The 20,676-nt window shown below is 45.2% G+C and overlaps 1 protein-coding gene across 1 annotated transcript in view; it reads right to left on the bottom strand.

The window, feature by feature from the left end:
- The window catches only part of LOC147887172 (DEAD/DEAH box helicase), a 165,219-nt gene extending 150,952 nt beyond the window's left edge, over positions 1 to 14,267 (bottom strand). The window contains exons 1-2 of the mRNA XM_087394131.1: positions 12,884 to 14,267; positions 12,560 to 12,788 (exon numbers count right to left, since the gene is read on the bottom strand). Coding sequence (XP_087250257.1) covers positions 12,560 to 12,788; positions 12,884 to 13,785 — 1,131 coding nt within the window. The 5' untranslated portion in view covers positions 13,786 to 14,267. The remainder of the gene's footprint in view (positions 1 to 12,559; positions 12,789 to 12,883) is intronic.
- Positions 14,268 to 20,676: the final 6,409 nt, after the last annotated feature.

Genomic DNA, 20,676 nt, shown 5'->3' with positions numbered 1-20,676 from the left:
CAAACTGATCGGACAAACCCAGCTAGACCAGTTGGGTTATACCGACCAAACCAGTAGGGTAAACCTGACCAGACCAGACGCACCTGGGTTGAGTTATGCCTGGCCTACTGCAAGGGGGTCACCCCTATATATAGGGCCCCTTGACCCTCGTTCATGTCATCTTGTACTTGGAGGTTGTTCTCAGCAGTTCATGCAAGTTTTTCCCTTGATCTACAAGTGTCAATTGTCTCTTCCTCCATTATATTTTTTGTTGTTGTTCAAGTTTGGTTGATGTAATCTCAGTTTTTTGTTGCATTCCACTGCACTTTCGCAGCCCTTTGCTCCAACATGTGTGCACTCACAAAGGATTTATTGCCAACCTTTGCTGCCTCATCTACTAGGGAACCAGTATTTTCTGATCATTGCTCTATATCGAGCATCAGCATTGTCACACCTGAATCTATGCATTCTATCAAGGTACTACTATTGGATGTAGTCACCAAGAACCACTCCCCTTGTATCACATTAGCTGACCCTCTTGCAGGCTCATCTCCCTTGGACTTTTCATCCTGCTTCTACTTTTGAGCAGCCTTTTTCTTTTGGCAATCAAGGCATAATCCAACGGAGGAGGAAAGGCATGGCAAGATCGCCGCATCAAGAAGCAACCATTCAAAGATGACATGATAGTCCTACTTTATAATATTTTTTTGGGAGCAATGAAACAAAACCTACGGCAACCACAAAGGGCTGGACCCTGCCGAATCCAAAAATGCTTCGATAATGGAACAGTAACATTGGAAGATCTTGAAGGGACCGTATTGCTGAAGCGCCTCAACGGGATGAAGATCAAATTGTTTTAGCCACAAGCTAAATTCGTTATGGTAGAGTCCGTGGTCAAAGCACCAGAAGAACAAAGGGAACGCAAAGAAGGGTGAAGGATGACATAAGACAGCCGTTACACATCAAATTAGGATTAACGGGTGGATTTGAAATCATGATTAATGGGGAGCGGCCCGGACTCCCAAAAGAGTGGAGTTTTAGAGGGGCGAATCTCTAAGTAAATAGCCTAATCACGATGGAGAGAGGCGGCATTGGTGACGCAAACTGACCCTTAAGAGACCATTTGATCGAAGGCCAACCCTAGAAATGCCAGTGTATAAGCTCATTGCCAAAGAAGAATCCATTTATCCCTATCCATTCTCTCCACAGCCACCAAGCCTTTTCCACTCCTCCACAAGCTTCACATCTTCACCATGTCAGCTGCAGCAAAACAAAAGAAGAAGAGGAAGACAAAGATGACGACAACGAAGTCGAAGCACTTCAAAGCAAACAAGCCAGAGAGGCCAGAGCTAATTCCACCCCTAGACCGAGAATACCGGCCAGCAGCTATGACATGGTTCCAATGGATGGGCTTAGCTCATTTCCAAGCTTTTCCAAGCTTTTCCTTGGATGCAATTCTACAACCGAAAGCTGGTAGTCCAAGCCATGATATTCCACACAGCAGGAAGAGCAATCACCGCCACCGGAGAAAGAAAGAAAGAAAGAAAGAAAGAAAGTTTATTAAAGTCTTCGGAAGACCGATGAGTCTATGAGACTGTGAAAACCTAGTACAAACGAGCTGTGGTGGTGAAGCTACTAAAACAAGCATCCACACCAATGCAAATGCAAAAAATGCAGAATGTCAATACTAAATCCTAAGTACAATAGTCATGTCGGTAGTCGACTATCTCATCATCATCAGGACATCAAGGTGGATGAGGCAATGGGGGCATGAAATCGACGATAGAGTGTTGTCGGCCACTCAAAGGTGCAGCCTTGGCATGTCTCCTGGTCATAGCTCTGCGTCTAACCAGGGCTACTCTGACCCCCGTCAGGCGGGACCCGACTCTAAACAAGGAGGGGATGTCCCCAAGTGTGATCTGCGTGTCAACCCTCTGTATGAGCTATTGGGTCATAGGCTCCAGGTCATGGTCATGTCGAGGCCTCGTCCTATGGGTGTCCATGTGATCTGGCTTGAAAAACTCCATGATGGAGCTTTGAGAGGGATCAACCAAGAAAAAAGTCTGCTCCTGTCTCCGTGCTTGAAGTATCCTCTCGCGGTGTCAAAGTGCCTCATGAACGAAACCTGCCAAACATCACTGGTCTGGGTAGGAGATGAATCGAGCTAAAATCCCATAGCTGTCTCTGAAGAGGCAGTAGAAACGTCCACGGATCTCATAGTAAACAAGACACCTGAAGATGAAGTGCTCCTCTGTCCCAACCTCCTGCATGTCACACAAAGTGCATATGCACCTCTCCCTGGGTAGTCGCTCTACTCTGCCGCTCTCGATACAAAGTCTATGTGAAGAGACTGGGAACTGTCCAAGAGAGATCCTCAGTGAGTGGGGTAAGTAAATCTGCGTGTACCCTGGTGGGTCAATGAAACCCTCAGCTGTGATATGTAAGAAGTGATCTCTGTAGAAGCCCAGCTTCACTGGAAGATCACTCGGGCCCAGCCAGGTCCGAAATGTGTGTAGCTGTAACAAATCCTCACGGATAACCTGGTTGACCTCATGTGATAGGAGGGGGGGAAACGGGGCATCCATGTTGTACTGGAATGGAGGTAGTTTGTCCATGTGGAGCCCCAGTCCCTCAAACCATCTCTCTGTGCGTGCATACCAACACCTCTGGTCCCCTCCTGCTGCAAGTGCAATAGAAGAGGACAGTGCTAGCCATGGTAGCCTGCTACGCCCAGAGGTGCAATCCCCATACTCCTTGACTGGGTACAAATACATGATGACTTGAAATGCAGCATCTACTGTAATGGGGGTGATCCAAACTCCGCCCGAATGATTTGGTAAGGAACGGATGGCTTACCACGGATAACATGAGAACCTGTAGCCGCTCCACCCTGGCCCACTCTGTATCCGACAAGTCTGGCTCCCAGCATGGACTGCCATACATCCCCGTTGGACGGACCAAGGAGTCAAAAAGCAACCCTTTGGTCCATGAATCCTGAAAGTGAGAGCGGAAGCACGTCTGGTCAATGAAGCATATCCTCTGCTCAAGCGTGCCTGCATCACAAGAGGGAGTTGAAGCGTTAAAGCTCTTGAATCCATAAGAGGACATGGTGGATCCTCCCATGACCGATTGTAAGGTGCTCTTCACTGACACCACATGGCTACCTGGACATGGGTATTTCAAGAGTAAAGTGCAAGACCCCGAAACCAATAATTTCTTTAGTTTCACTATGAACGAGTGCATCTCAAAAGTATGGATACTTGGGTGACCCAACGACTTGTTCAAAAGCACTGAAGGAAGCGAAAGACAAAGGTGTGAACTAAGCAAAGATCGTCACCAATGCCATCACTAACCAAGTAACAAAATTCAGAACAAGAAGCAGAAGAGGAGGCAAATCTGTACATGCTGATTTGAAGCGGAGTAGATGCACCAACAATGCCCCTACCTGACACCAAGAGCATCATCGACGGCGTGTCACATGCACCCCTGCACTTGGGGGCAAAGTTTCACACTGGCTGCATCGACAATTGCGTAATAGTTCCCCTAATAGGAGATTTTGTCGTATGTTGTGAGCCCTTGTCTAGGGGCAGTCAAGCACAAGCTACGTAAGTCAGTCTCTGAACCTGAGGTCAAGTTAGAAAGTCATTCTTGTTCACTGGTACCCACTGGAGAACAGTAGGTTAGTGTTTCTATCTTAGGGTTAGTTAGGTCTAGGTCATAGTCTAGGCTAGGAGCCCCAGAGGGGCCCCCAAAGGCTGACCAGGCTGACCCAAAGCAAGCAACGAAGGCAGCCTGCAAAGGCTGCCCAAAAAGCCCCCTTGCAAATGAGCCAAGGGGGGAGGGGGGGGCGGGGGGTTATAGGCTGAACTGAGCCAACCAGGGCTGCAAAACAGCCGACTCAGTCGGCTGTTTGCAACAGGCTGGTTGGCCCAGCCAGCCCTATAAAAGGGCCCCTTCTAGGCCTCTTTTGCTCATTCAGCTCTCTCACTCCTTCAGCCTCTTACAGCTCCTCTCCAGCCCCCCTCTGAAAGCCTGACCCTCACCCACTGTGACCCTCCGACCAGCCTCAGACTTTGGCATCAGTTCAGCTCTTTGGGAAGGTGTTCATGCAGCACATCAGAGGAGGAGTCGGGACAGCGAATGGAGCAAGGTTTGGGGTCTGTTTCAGCAGCTCTTTTCAATTAGCTTTTACAGTTTTACACAGCTCACTCTCAGCTCTATACTTCAGTCATCTCTCAGCTCTCTTTTAGGATCTATCACTCCTAGATTTCACTCTCTCACTCACACAGTAACCCTGCATTCCGGTGGACAGCACAAGCCTCTCCCTTGCCTTGCAGAAGCGTCCTACATCATCAGTGTGGACAGCATCAAGGTCTCGGTATTGGTCGGTGTTGCCTCTCACGTCTCTTTGGGTCTGCTATACGTGTGCACAGTGAGCTCTTCAGAAGCACGTTTCCGTGCTCTCTTGAAGAGTGTTCTTTGTATTTCTCAGTTCTCCAAGTATAAAGCAAAATCTCCCTTGGTTGGGGGAGGGGGCCCTCAGTGGGTACAGGGACTCAATCAGTTGTCGAATCTACTCTCTCTCTACCCTCATCTCCTTTCTCTCTCTATGGTAGATTACGCTAATTTCTCGCTAAAGGTTTAAAGAAGGTCTTCCTGTGAATTACAGGATCAGATTACCGTTGCATCTTACATTGGTATCAGAGCTTCGGTCTGTATCCAGCTTGACTACCGTGAGTGTATAGTTGTGTTGAGATCCGAAAAGGACACACAATCAAGCGCCATGGAAGGGTCAAGAAAAGGAGTCACCATTGAAGACTTGAAGAGGAGAAAGACAACCAACAAGATCTGCTTCCCCCAAGTGCTCAAGAAGTGATGGCGAACCTTCTAGAGTAGAATCGGGTCCTCCTATAGCAACTCGAAGAACATTCATCCCACCTAGAAGAAAGCAGAAGACGCTGGACCAAACAAAACAACGTCTAGAGGAAAAAGAAGCTGCTCTTATTAATGCGTGAGGAACGCAAAAATGAGGAGGCGCAGCGACGCGCAGAGCTCACCCAAGTAGGGAGGCAACAAAAGCTAGACCGAGAGGCGATGCTTCTCCAACACAAACAGATGTTAGCAACTATGCAAGCAAGTTTGAGCACAGCAGCCATCACTGCCACAGCTTCACCATCAACAAAGGTAACACCACTCACCCGGTCCACTCCAAATTTTGTTAAGTATGATGATAAGTGTGACCATTCAGCAATGTTTGTAGCTCATTTTCCGTTAGCGCAGATTCAAGATGAGCAAGACAAAGTCCACCTTGTAGCCCCTCATCTTACGGGTGAGGCTGTTACCTGGTGGCAACATTGGGCTAGTAAGCATACTGACCCAACAACGTTTAAAACGAATTTCCTTTGGGCAACGTTGTGACCGACCTCAAAGCCCATTTTCTCCCACCCCAATATATGCTTAACCTGGAGGATGAGTTTTCTCATCTCTCCTAGAATGGTTTGCATGTGTTGACATACAGTAACAAGGTCATCACACTAGCACAGCAATTGGGCATATCGGAGAACGCCAAGATGAAGCAATTCATTCGAGGATTGGACACCAACAACTGCTATATCATTCGGAACTTTGACCCTCCATAATATGAGCGGGCGCTAACTCTCGCACAGAGTCAAGAGATGATGCTAAATGGGGGAAAGCCCAAGCAGGTCCAAAAAGATTCCAAAGCCCCGCAGCAGTCAAACAACACAGCGGGTAAGGATCAGAAGAAGGACAACCAATTTCAAAAGAAAGACGGCCAGGCTTCTGGTCAAAAGAAGGAGTCCAAGCCAAAGATGACTCCAAATGAGAAGGCTAAAGCAGGTATTATGGGAGGCTATCTACAGCTCGACGAGCAGAAGCGGTATCACCAAGAACATCGTTGCTTTCATTGCCACCACATTGCTGGGCATGGCAAGAAGGACTGTCCAAAGTGGCTTGTTAAAAAGGCTGCGAAAGCGCCTACTTCGTCCATCGCCAATGTATTGGCTCTTCCTGCCCCGCCTCCATCCTCAGCTACGAATGTCGTCTTCCCTACTTTGAACGCCATTCCCACAATGGTCCTTCAAGGTAAGGAGGGCGACGTCTCAGATCAAAAGAAGGCGCTCATTCGAGCGTACGGCATAGCTAATGGGCATCAGTTTATTGTCCTGTTCGATATGGGGAGTTCAGAAGATGCCATCTCCCCTCAGCTTGCCAAGACAATGGGGTGCACCTTGGTGCCTCACAAGCTTGCAGTGGACGGGTTCACGCCCAGCTTGCGCACACACATCACACATAGGGCCATCCATTTCACTTTTTTAATTCAGAAGGCCGTGTTTATGCGGGATTTTATTCTGACTCCTTTGATGGTGTGCAACATGATACTCGAGATTCAATGGTTCCACGAGCATGTACCGACGCCTGATTGGCGGCAGGACACCTTCACTTTTGTGGTAGGTTTACCTGAGCCCGCCACGATACACGGTGATCGGAGCATACCAAGGATTCTGTTAATCTCTCATATTCAAGCAAGTCGCGCCGCCTGCAAGGGGCCCATGTGTGCACTTGTCTACGTCCAGTGCCAAATCACTGCATTTCAAGCCGCTCCTCCAATGGGACAACCGATGGTAGATCTACTCCAAGATTTCCAAGGCATCATGCTCAGGGATGATCTGCCACCCCAGCTTCCTCCCAACCGACCGGAAGACCATCGCATTGATCTACTTCCAGACTCGAGACCTCCAAGTAAGTTCTTGTATCGACTTTCCAAGTCCATGGAGGGGGAGTTAGAGCAGCAGTTGTCTCAATTACTGCGCGCTAGGTTTATAAGACCTTCTTCTTTACCTTTCGCTGCACCCATTCTATTTGTGGCAAAGAAGGATAAGTCCACAGGACTATGGGTCGACTACAGAGCACTCAACAAGCTTACATTAAGCAACAAGTTTCCTATGCCCCGCATCAAGTACATCTTGGAACGACTCAATGGTGCAAAATTTTTCTCAAAGATTGACCTCAAGAGTGGCTACCATCAAGTCTGGATTTTTGAAGCTAACATCCCAAAGACAGCTTTTCTAAGAGAGCGAGCTCATTACGAGTTCGTTGTCATGCCCTTTGGTCTAAAGAATGCACCACCAACATTCAACAAGATGATGTCGCGGGTATTTGCAGAGTATATTGGAAAGTGCTTGTTCATCTTTCTCGATGATATCCTTATCTTTTCCACTACAGCCAATCAACATATAAAGGATGTGCGATGTGCCCTACAATTATTACGTGATAACCAACTATACCTCAACGCAAAGAAAAGTGAATTCGGCTTGCTGGAAATTCAATATTTGGGCTACATCATTAGTGCTCAAGGGATTCGATTGAATCCAGAGAAGATTCAAGCTATCACACGTTGGGCTGTCTCCACAATGGCTCGGGAGATCTGATCCTTTGTGGGTTTGTGTCAAGCATACAGCTCGCACATGGATGGTTTCTCGACACACGCAGCCCCTCTTACAGATTTACTCAAGGGGATAAAGACACGCAGACAAAAAGTTCAAGTCACAGGCAAAGCTTTATAGGCCCTCCATGACTTGCAACGGTTGGCCACGACACCACCAATTATGAAGATTGCCTCTTGGGATGATCCATTTCTGGTAATCACAGACACTAGCAATGTCGCCATCGGGGCAGATTTACAGCAAGAAGATAGGCCTGTGGCATATTACAACAAAAAGCTTAACGATGCCGAAAAAAACTATTCAATTTATGATAGAGAGCTCCTCGGTGTCATCCAGGCATTGAAACATTGGAAGCCTTTCCTATACGGACAGACTTTCACAGTTAAGACAGATCACCAAGCCCTTAAGTGGCTTCAAACAATGCCTAGTTCACAATGGAGCGATCGCAGCAACGGTGGAGCCAAATATTCCAACAGTTTGGGAAGCAACTATGAAACGTTTAGTGCTGCTCATGTGGCAGCCATTTACATCAAGGATGGCATGACCGACTCAGACACTAGCAGTCATGACGACAGATCTAGTACATGCGATAAGCGCTCGAGAAAGGGCAAATGAAAGGCCATTTCTGAAACATCAAGTGAAGATCACCTCGAGGCCATGACCCTGAAGCTGAAAGAAGACATGATGCAGGCCATGGAACAAAAACTTCAATTGTCTCAACCGCAAACTCAGACATATCCATGGTGAGAAAATGTATGGTGTCCACATTGCATGGCCAATCATATAGCAAATGAGTGCCGGGTACTAAGAGCCAGGATCACTGCACAAGCAAATCCACCACCAAGGTTGTGGTGCCATATCTGCGTTGTTGGTGGCCATGATGAGAATAGTTGCATCTTCAACATGCGCAACAACCTGCCTCGACCTCAACAATACCAAGCGGCACCCATGCCAGCATACAGGCAATTGGCGCTTGCACAAGAGCCGTTGCCAATGCTCTCAGTCGGAAAGGTTCCATCTAGACCATTGAGCAGGCCACTGTGCTCGAAATTGAATGAAAGGATCTTGATAGCATGAAGGCACAGTACGCGGAGTCAGCAGAGTTTGGCACGCACTTCCAGTTAGCCACGATGCTTGCTCCAAGCCATTACTCATTGGAAGACAGTCGGCTTTTCTATAAGAAAAGATTATGTGTACTCAAAGACAAACGGTAGTTGCTTCTTCACAATGCCCATGACGCCCTCACCAGTGGCCACAGAGGTATCAACGGGACTTTGGAGAAGTTAGAGCGCTATTTCTATTGGCCAAAGATGCAGAAGGATGTATACGGCTATGTTCAGAATTGATGGTCAAGGTCGTGAGGGATCAACTAGCATTCGAGCCTTCCCTTGCCAATCCCCCCTTGAGTTGTTGAGCCACTCAGTTCAGAAGATCGGTGGCTAGCAGCAAAGGGGGCTGCTAGTGGGCAGTGCCATGCCTTATATAGGGCTGGGCCCTTGCCATGATTGGAGGGCCAAGGCCCTAGAAGTGTGGGCCAAAGGGCCCCGGTTGAGAGCCCTTAAAGGGCTGGACCAGCAGCAGACTGGTCGGCCAGCTTGGTCGGCCAGTATGAAGCTGACTGGTGAGTTTTTATGACAGGCCCCTGGGCCTATAAAGGGAGGGCCTCCAGGCCCTCACAAATCATTCTCTAGAGCAGCAGATCTACAGCAGACAGGAGCAGCAGTTAGGGCTTCCTTGGGCCTTTTCCCAGGAGGTGAAGGAGACCTAAAGAGGACTGCAGACTGAGCTAGTAAGTGCTGCCCACCTAGGCTGGTCTCCAGACAGCAAGGTGGAGAGGATCATTCTGGACAGAAAGTCTACAGACGCTCGAGGTGGAGCACACGGGCTCGAGTCGAGAGATATCTGGCAAATAGTAGAAGTAAATTGTGGTAAGATCAGAGAACCACACCATTGGTGGGACTCTGGATCTATCTCTTTTGTATTGTGTCCATAGCTTTGGACAGAAATATATTATTTTGGTGATTTCTATATCTCGCTGGTTCATTGTCTATTGATGAGTCTGCACATCTATGTGATGCAGATTAAGTTAAGAAGTTTGTGATTCTGCACCCCACACACACTGTATGAGCTCCCTGCTGTGCGTACCCTTTGTTGGTTGATTTCTAACAGGTTCCCATGCAGAAAGCTTATAGAAGGCTTACAGACGTCTTCTTTTTAAATAAAAAACTGCGATGGCAATTTCAAAGTCTCTGAGCTTAGCTCCAATGCATATTCGTTATGAAAAGAAATAGTTGGAGACTAAGTGAATGCAGTGGATACACGCCTCGTTCGAAATAGTAGGTCCCCACGATGAGTTTTATTCGGGGCATTAGTATTAGTCGAGGGGCGACATGGGCCACAGGAAAAAAATTAACCTAACAATTTTGCAAGGCAGGAATTAAGAAATTGAGAAGGTTCAATTCCAGAAGGTTCGTCGCACCGCCCTGAGCAAATATATGAGGGGGAGGGAGGAGGAGTGCAGAGGGAGAGGGAAGAGAGACGAGCTCCCTTGACCATCTATGGGGAGATGCACCTCCGCACTCCTGCTCTCCCCTTTGAGTACTCGCTCTCCGTGCACTCGTTGCAGACCAATAGATCCCTTAGCAGAGCATTATGCCCGCACCGTAGCACAACATCTGTCTTGCCCGCACAAGACAATCCCCACCTCAAGAGGTGCAAGGAGGAAAATTCTGAGCGATGCCATCTTCCCTCCGTCCCCCTCTGTCTACCTTCCTTTCCACCCATAGCTCCCATAATTTTCTTCGAAAAATTAGGAATGTGCTCTGATTGATTAGAGATGAAAATTCTTTACAATTCGTTAGTTTTACAATTTTGAAATCGGAGGAGCCAATAGAGCCAATAGTAATATCTTGAAACGCTCTACGGACTCCGACGATTTCAAAAATCTAAACTAACGAGCTATAGAGAATTTTCATCTCCAATCAATCAGAGCGCATTCCTTAATTTCTGAAGAAAATTCTCGGAGGTATGGGTGGGAGAGGAAGGCAGACGGAGGGGGATGGAGGGAAAATGGCATCGCTTAGAATCTTCCTCCTTGCACCTCCTGAAGTGGGGATTCTCTCGTGCGGGCAAGGCAGATGTCGTGCTACGGTGCAGGCATAATGCTCTACTGAGGGATCAATTGGTCTGCAACGAGGGCACGGAGACAGAGTACTCAAAGGGGAGAGCAGGAGCACGGAGGAGCAGCTCGCCATAGATGATCAAGGGAGCTCGTCTCTCTCCCCTCCCTCTCCCTTACCCTCCCCCTCTCCCCTCCCCCTCCCTCCCCCTCATATATTTGCTCAAGGCGGTGTGACAAACCTTCTGGAATTGAACCTTCTCAATTTCTTAATTCTTGCTTCGCAAAATTGTTAGGTTAATTTTTCCCTGTGGCCCATGTCGCCCCTCGACTAATACTAATGCCCTAAATAAAACTACGGTCCTACGAGAAATATCTTGAAACGCTCTAATATCTAAAGAAAATTCTCGGAGGTATGGGTGGGAGAGGAAGGCAAACGGAGGGGGATGGAGGGAAGATGGCATTGCTCAAAATCTTCCTCCTTGCACCTCCTAAGGTGGGGATTGTCTCGTGCGGGCAAGGCAGATGTTGTGCTACGGTGCAGGCATAATGCTCTGCTGAGGGATCGATTGGTCTGCAACGAGGGCACGGAGACCGAGTACTCAAAGGGGAGAGCAGGAGCACGGAGGGGCAGCTAGCCATAGATGATCAAGGGAGCTCGTCTCTCTTCCCTCTCTCCCTCTTACCCTCTCCCTCTCCCCTCCCCCTGATATATTTGCTCAAGGCGGTGCGACAAACCTTCTGGAATTGAACTTTCTCGATTTCTTAGTTCCTGCTTCGCAAAATTGTTAGGTTAATTTTTCCCTGTGGCCCATGTCGCCAATGCACAAATACTAATGCCCTGAATAAAACTCATCGTGGGGACCTACGAGAAATGCCTGTCAAAGAATCCGCCTTTCTGAAATGGTAGTGCTATATGCAACTCTTTGTAGCCCCTTTTTGTTAGCAGGCTTTCAACTTGCAGAAACCTTCCTTCCTTCAAAAAATGTAGCTAGTCATAGGCAGCAAGAGGAAACTAGAAGAGGTAAGAGAGAAAAAGGAGAAGAGAGCAGCAATCTAATGCTCTGATACCATGTAGAGAAAGATAACAGGCAAAGAAAGAGAGTAGCTCACTGAGGGTGGAAGCTCTAGAACAAAAGAAAGCTCTCTATGGAAATCAAACGTGGAAGACAAAGGGTAAGAGAGGCCAAGAGACGAGAGCTTATCCTACTTCAACATTGGACTTCATTCCACAATTACACACTTTCTAATACAAAGATTAGGATTAGGGTCCTCATCCCCAATCCACAAGCTTGCATCTCATTGGCTTCTCACATGTTAGCCAATCGTACACACTAATGCCTTGCTCCTATTACAAGTAAATTCCAAGCATAGGAACATCCATCCTTCACCTAAAGTTGTAATACAGATATACGCTGCAGCAGGGTCCAGTTGCACCCAATGTTCTCTCTTGCACTTAACTCACGTATATGCAAGCACTGGTGTACATCACTCAGTTAAATAGTCTGAGCACATAGACAACAGAACAAGATAGCTCACGTGTCTCTTACATCCAAAAACATGTCGCATGCATTGAGGCTTGTCTTGGGCCAATTCAGGGTTTCATCCCATGACCAAACGATCAGATGAAACCTTGAGCTATTGTAGTTGTAGTGTGAAAGGCATTGAAAGGTGTAAAGCTAAAATTCCATGCAATTTTGAGAGCTAACTTGCTTTACATATGACTTCTGCATTTTTTTCTTGTGGGCATTGGGAGTCTCGTTGTTCAGGACTAAATGCCAGAGCACCCGTCTTATGTCTTTGATGCCCAAGAACAGAGTTAGATCATTATAGTTACATATATACACGGATCGCTGTGCTAATGTTGCAGCCATGATAAGAGCAGAGACGATCCAGTACAGTTCTTAGAATCTCTTCCAACCATTAGCTGCGCCTCTCAACCACTACTTTTACAATGCGAGGAAGTAACATTGTTCAAAAATTCGTTACAGGGCACCTGCTCTTGGTCAGGAGTGGGCTGGAATGCAAACTTTGCCGCGAATTCTGCCATGCCCTCTTCATTCCTTGGGTAAGGAGGCCTCTTCTGTTTTAGACGGCTGACATATAACTGCAACAGATCCACCACCATCCTCTGGACCGCTAACTTGCCCTTGCTCTTCTTTTTCTCCCATTGACGCGGATCGTTCAACTTACTGAGAGCCGGAGGTTTCCCTTTCTCACCGGGCCTGTACATGAAGACATTAAAGTAATGAATAAACAGTTCCTGAAGCTCTGCCAACATTAAAAGGATGAATGTAATTTGCAGAGCAAGGACACTTACTGGAAGTACCGGTACAGAACACGAGCTGCCTGTTTTGCTTTTAGTTTAGCCAACCCATCAGCGAATTGTAGAACAACATACGTTGTCGATTTGCTCGTTCCTTCTGGGACTTCCTCGTTCAAACGAACAAAACGCCCAATACCCTTTGTCTTATGCACAACATATTCACCAGGAAGTAAAGTTTCCGGATCTACTGCACAAGAGAAATGCTGAACGGGGCTCTTGTCCGATTCCCCGATGGCTTTCCTCTTGGCCTTCGACATTTCCAAGCCCTTTTTTCTTGTCTCTCTTAAACTTTCCAAAACCAGAGATGTTTCTTCTTTACTGAATGTCCCTCGTCCAAACAACAAGCCGACTTCATCCTCCTTTTCCAATAGCTGATGAAGGTCGCTGAAGGTATCAGGACCTTGACCCTTTCTCAGACCCGATGTTTGCAGTTTTCCAAAATCGACGTTTGACCGTTCAGGCGACATTAAACTGGCCATTACGGTAGCCCGCTGAGATACGTGAGCCCCCGAAGTAGAATCGTAGGCATTTTCTTTGATGGGCGCGACTCTGCGCAGCGTTTCCAAAGGTACGAAACTTTCCTCGCGTCCAAAAGACGAATGTACAGATGCGGGTGTATACCTCGCATTCGTCTCTGTTGGTGAGGAAGTATGGTCGAGTGAGCGTGTGGATGCCTCCGACCAATGGCCGGAGGTGCGGGAGTATCGCAAGCTTCTCGTCGAGGAGAATGCATGGTTACTAGGATATCTTGAGAGCGAGTTTAGCACGGCAGGTGCTATAGATGAGAAAAGCGATGCGTTGTGACGGTATGGGCGCAATGATCCATAAGACTGCGGCAGAGAGGAGCTTGCTACGGGTCTGTCAAGCTCAAACGATGCAGCTGCAGCCATCTCCATGATTGAAGGAAAACAGAGCTTGTACGCAATCAAAACAGGCAATCCATTTTCGTCAAGGAATTCTATGTGCAAGCTTCATGCAGCAATTCGATTGCTTCCAGCTCCAATTCTCAGATGATCACCTCAAGATGCCAAGCTTTCCCCCGAGTCCGAGCCCTCGGCAAACCACCGTTGCGCAAGCTCAGCGTCACGTCGCTCCTGCGGCTTCGTGCCACGCCGTGTCTGCGCAGCTAACCACCTCAAGTCGAGGGCCAAAATTCTGCGAGTTCTGGACGCGTGTGCGAGTCGAAACTCGTAGCTCTTGTGCCCATCAAGCGAAAGGAGGAAGCTATGTGAGAATGGAGGAGTCAGAGGGAGAGCGCCATAGCCAGGAGATGGCAAAGCTCTAAAAGCTTGTGATTGCGGCCCTCTGAAGAGCGAGAGCCATAGACACTCTATAACACACTCTGTCAGAAACGTTTAACTTCAAACACTCGTTTTAAGTCCATCTCTCATTCCGCTCATGAAATATCTCCTCTGTCTTAGTTTACACGTATTTCCCACACTCCCACCTTTGGCTTTGCCATTCTTAGGGTGTTTAGAGACTTGCTCACCATGGGCATCGCCCACGGATCATGGACACCCAAGATTGCTTGCCCATGTTCAGTCCATGGCCCAGATCCATTCAATGCACGATGGACGTGCATGGGCGGCTCTAGTCTTACAAGACCTCCCCATGCATACTGGTGGGGTTCTCCCAAGCCCTACTAGCAGCCAATATACACTGTCCCATGCTTGTTAAGCTAGTGAAACTCATCAGTTAAATGCTAGCTCAGCAACTTCCTTTGAAGCCCTGCTAGCCTAGCAGTCCAATGCCCAAGCACTCTGATTGGTCCAAAGAGAGCATCTTTATTCCTGTTGGCTGCAGTGAACCGTTAAATCTTGGACAGCAGGCCCTCATTAATCATAGGTCATGGGGACATGACTTCTAAAATGCTGGCCTGGCATTTCAAAGTTGGAGTTGTAGCAATGGGAAGAGCACGGGGAGCTACTCTTATAAGCCCCTTCATCACCAAGAGCATCAAACAACAAGAGAACATCATGCTTTGCCCAAGCATCCGCACCTCTCTGCCCATTGGACATTCGCCCACCTCGATGCTCCTCTGGCAATTGAGCATCCGCCCACTTGAGTAGGGTGCGAGCATTCGAATCCCGTGGGAAACGCCCTACTGTTGTCAACGTAGGCCAAGGGCAGATGTGCCCCTTGTAGTGAGTGTGAAGGGGGGGGAGAGTGGATGGGGGGGGGACATGAGCGTGATACACGGAGCCGCAACAACTCAAGTTGGACACTCACCCACATAAGTAGCCCCCCATCTTCAATTTCCCTCAAGAAGAGAAACCTCTTGCTTGCAACCTACGTAGGCCATCAATGGTGTCCTCCCCCTCATAGTTGGCCCTATGTGTGTGCAGTGTGTTCATGCACGTGCACATGTGTGTGTGAGCAAGAAAAAAAATGCTCCCAAAAAAAAACCAAAAGCATGACAAATACAGTCATAACCTTGAGGATATATATTAGACCCTCCTTTAGGCTTTCCCCTTTAATCCCAGAAGCATGGTTGATCTAGCCAAACCATTGAAAATCACTCTCTTGAGGATCAAATCTATATCTGTGTTAGTGTTACAAAATAAAAATTAAAGGACAACAACAACTTCCAGTCTAGATCCAATTCATCATCCCCTCCAATGTCCACCTATTTTCTATGTTTGCTCACTTGGTAAGGTGATGCAACCTTTCTTAAGGTAATGTAAATGTCACGAGCTTTGCTAGACCTTGCATTCACCATCAACAAGAGTGACTAGCTCTCATCAATAAACACTCATCCATTTAACCATTTGTCGCAAGGAAAGCTTGGAGGAAGGTAGAGTTAGCGATCCGTTGAGCCGGTCTGATGCGTAAGTTTTTCCTTGGCAACAATTGGCGGCTAGCTTTGCTCAGGGATGTGAAAGGGCTTTTGTCGACACTCAAAGCCTCTTGGCCTTATGTTCGTGCTATTGTGCTTTTGGCCACATGGGATGTTAGAAACCAATCTGTCTTTCAGCATCTGCATCTGGCAAGTTTTAGAGAGACCACAATGTTCTCCTTGGTAAAATCATAACTTGAGGCATTTAAGTTGGATTGTGAGCTCTTTGGGTCCAATGGTAAGCACGACTTTGTTGGAAATTAGACCATCTATGTTGGTAGCTTGATACCTATATGTTGTGTGCAATGTAGGCTCAGGGTTGGGGACCCATTTTTGTGAGCCAATTCTTGTATAGGGTCTTTTTGGGATTAACCCCCCTCCCCCCCCGTCCCAATATTAATATAGCCGTCATTTTAATTTTAAAAAGAAAACCATTCTTCGATGGATCCCACTCCTATTGTGAACTCACGAGCATGCAAAGAAATTGACCATAGATGGATAGCTATACTCAGAAGGCTAGCTATGGGCATCCTTAATACTTTGGAAAATATTACTATTGTTTAAAAATCATCAACCTATAACTTTAATCTAACTCCCTAATATGTTTAATGACAATAATCTCAAAAATATTATAGATGCAACAATCAAAATGAAAATTTTAGCATGTGTGAGCATTGCATGTATCAGAAGCAAACACGGTCTTCACATAAAAAATCTTTGGGTAAGAAGAGGCTTGAACCATTGGAGTTGGTTCATAGTGATGTGTGTGGACCTATGCTTACTATCTCATTGGGTGGTGCTTCTTACTTTGCTACTTTCATTGATGATGCTACACAGAAAGTGTGGGTCTATCCTCTCCGAAAGAAGAGTGATGTCTTTGATGCATTTCAAAAGTTCTTAGCATTTGCTAAAAATCAGTCGAGCAAGAAGCTCAAATGCTTGCACACTGATAATGGAGGAGAGTATACCTCTCATGCATTCAAGAATTTTTGTGAGCTACGTGGCATCAAGCGGGAGTTGACTACTCCTAAGAATCCTTCTCAGAATGGGGTTGCTGAGAAGATGAATAGAACTATTCAAGAAAGGAATATAAGCATGCTTTCTAATGCCAGTCTACCTCATGGCTTTTGGGCTGAGTCTGTCAAGATAGCAGTGCATCTTATCAATAGATCGCCTAAGTTGAAACTCCCCTCCATTTGTCTTTCAACTTGTCTATGAATAGTAGTTGTTTGCCGTCCTTACAACTAGCGATGTTCTTGGAATAATCCAAAAATGATAGATGGTTTATATTTTGTATGTGCTAAGCTTTGCATGTTTATATGTTATATGACAAGTCTTTGGTGCATGTATAGTAAGGCCAACGTTTAATAAAGCTTTTTTTCAATATCATTAAAAGTTGAGTCATCTTATGATTTATTTTTTACTAGTAATTTAAGGGGCACCTCCATCATTGTATCCTTCTATTGATCTAACAAATTGTCCCTCTTTCCTCAATGGGATTTCTTGGTACAATGAGACTCATTTGAGCCAAAGCAAGTTTTCATGGGTGGAGTTATTCTACGAAAGGATCTTTTTGTTGTGTCCTCTTCTCTCTTGTAAACTTTGGCATTTATTTTATTTCATGTTTAGAGAAGGTCATATTGAAATGCACATAGGGTGCTTTTGTATATTATGACAAAATGTGTAAAGGCAAGAGCAACATTTGTGCCTCCATCCACAATTAATCGTTCGGAGTAGTTGAAACATTAAAACATGTATGATGAAATAAATTTCATGTAAGCGTGCATCAAAAATTGCAAATTCAATTTGTTAACTCACAAGTTATATAATTCAATTTCTGTTGGCCATGTGTACAATATAGGGGAGTTTTTTTCTTCTTAACATAGGGAGAGCATATGATAGGGATTGCATATGTCTCTAGTAGAGAGAGCGTGATTGATTTTGCTTGCAATCTTCACAACTTTATTTTGCACATAACTTTCTCTTACAGTCCACAAATAATCTTCACACTCTTTAAATTCTATGCACATTATCACTTACTTAAACCTTATTTGATAAACTCATGGAGAACTACATTACTTACATCATTACTAAAAATTATTGGCTTCCAAAAGTGCCAAACTTTGTGCTACATTGAAGCTTCTTGATTGAAATGGTGTACCCAAGCTACTTAAATTTAGCATCCATTTTTTGCCATTTGTAAAAAGCAACGCAAAAGCTTAGGTTACCAATAGATGTTTTAGGCTTTATCTTCAAAACACAAATGATATATCAAATTGAAGTACCTTACAATGTTATGCATGATAGATAAAATATGGTGGAAATAATTGACAAAGGGGCGCAAGATACATGGGGAAAAAAGGAAGTTCAAGAGAACAAAATGGATACAAGGATAGTAAGAGAAAACTATTGAAATCAATAACTATCAAGCTTTTAAAAAGAGACAACGAAAGGAGCTTGTCAATAGCTTCTTAAATCCTTATTGCCATGTAATGTCTCCCCCCAAAAAAAAAGAACTGAACACACATACACTCCTTAGGTCTAGTGTCTCATGATAGCACTATTAGAAGATCCTTGTTTGATCCTTTTGTCATGCCATTATATGAAGTATATGGTAAGGTGACATCTTTGATATTTTTCATATGGGTCCTTAAAAGAATAAATATCTTCATTTTCCTTAGCTCCCATACACAGCTTGGTTGTATCCTATCCACCCATATGTCGTCTAGGTGGATGCACTCTTAATTCTATATGAACCACGTGCATGCAAGGGAGTGAGTTGTTTTGATTGGTGGTGTACCATATACAAGGGGATCCTTTCCAATTTCAAGTACATACTTGTACGTAAGAAAATAGTCTTTTTTATTGATGGTTTACCATATAAAGATGGGAAATTTTCAAATTTCAAGCACATACTATATGCAAAATGTACTAAAAGCTATAATTTTTTAAAGGTGCACGTCATACAAAAGGGGGTTTTATTGAGGCCATACACTTAAGGTAGGGGTTGCTCAATCATTTTGCGACTATACATTCGCTAATGTATTTGTGAGTATAGGCTCTCTAAGTGAAGCAAGCATATTTCTCTTGAGAGCACAAAAGGATTTATCATTCCCCCTTGTACAAGAATTCCATAGTAACTCTAGGTTATTGCAAGGACTACTTTGGAAGAATTGAAGATTTGTGCCTGTAAGCATTGGGACCCAACACCAAAAGCCTTGGAGGCAATGAAAACATATGTCGCACATGTGTGTGGTAGGGGAAACACAAAAAAGATAAAATTGGCTACAATATCATTATAATAAAAATAGGCCTTTCAAACATTTCTTTGAATGGTTTGTCCTATGAGCCGTGCATGAATTCAATAGAGCACTCACTAGATCTTATTGGATTCAAAACAAGCAATGTAGTTCCGCCGTCTAATACCAAAATCAATGCATACAATAGAAGTAATAGTTGAACAATAACTCTTTTAAGAGGAGTCTATGGAAGAAGTCGACCATTGAATGTTAAAGCAATGCAGAAAGTGATGATGGTGATAACTCATTTGAGAATGCCACTTACTAAGTTTGCATACCTAGGCACATATGTTAGGCGCACAAGCACAAATAAAATTTTCACATAGAGACAAAGTGAATGCACAAATAAAACCCCATTGACTTTAGAAGGGAATAAACCCCTAGGTGAACAAGTAATCAAAGTGAATATTTACTTTAAGCAGCACGACAATCAACAAACTCCAAGAGCATATATGCACAATCCATATGTGAAAATATGAAACTACTAAGAGCATAACAAATGCATAGAGATCTCCAACCTCTAACGTCAATACAAATCACCAAGGTGCACTTGATTCAAAGGCATTGGCATTGCCATTACAACGAAGCCACATCCAAACGTAAAAAATTAGATCCAATACTATAAATGCAAATAATAAGCCTTATTATTAGGAGCCTCATTCTTGTCTCTATAACAAGAACCTCTCTTAGCCAACAACAATCAATCGAGCAACATCTAAAAGTTATTGATTGGATCCAATCTTATAAATAAAAACCATAGGTGTCATTATTGACAACCTCATCCTTTTCTTTGTAACAAACACCTCTCAAAAAATAATCAATTAACCTTGGGATGCCCTGTTCAATACAAATAGAATACAGCAAATAATAGGCTATGCAATAAATGAGGAGGCTCCAACATTTAATATTTGGAGAAAACCACAATTGGCTCTCATTAGTGGATAGACCCCTTCCCTAACCCTGATGCCCTACTATTATGAGACCCCCTCTTGTCCCCCCACCTCATCGCCAGTTGTCTCACTTGGCCGATCCCCAACCAACTATCCTTTTGTGCCCCACCTTCACCTATGGCACTTACTCTCATGGAATGTACTCAACCCCACCAACCCTCTATTTTGGTCAATCGCATATGTTTTACCCCAAAAAATGTGACCTTTTACCAAAGTCTCTAAGATAGTTCAAAAACCTCCCAAAAGCCCACCCAAACCATTTCCATGCACCCAAGCCCTTTTCCAAGGTGAAATTTTCTCTCCCTCCTTTTACAAAGTGAGAGGGTCAAAGACCTCTTGCTCCTCTTTGTTTCCTCTTCTTTTTTACTGAAAGATCATATTATTGAGTTTCCAAAGTCCACAAAGGCCTTTAAGATAAAAGATGAGCATGTAGACAAAAGGATGGAGGTGGACTCTGATGATACTCCCCCATTGTTGTTGGGAATTGTGTCATCAAGGGCTTGTCCTATGATCATGTGTGTGTCTGTGTGTAGCACACTAAGTGCTATGATGTGTCTAGACCATGACATAAGTGATGATGTAATGCAAAGTCCCCCACATGGGGAGATGCCTTAGATTTAGGAGTCCCTATAATGTAGGGCTGATTGCCTATGATGTAGGAGACGTGCCTATGATCTAGGCCACCCTCTCTCTCACTATAAA

The sequence above is a fragment of the Dipteris shenzhenensis genome, chromosome 23, assembly GCF_047967505.1.
Source record: "Dipteris shenzhenensis isolate YYH24624 ecotype China chromosome 23, Dip_SZ_1.0, whole genome shotgun sequence".
NCBI classification, from domain to species: Eukaryota; Viridiplantae; Streptophyta; class Polypodiopsida; order Gleicheniales; family Dipteridaceae; genus Dipteris; species Dipteris shenzhenensis.
The sequence above is the reverse complement of the archived record's forward strand: the minus strand, read 5'-3'. Positions and strand labels throughout refer to the sequence as shown.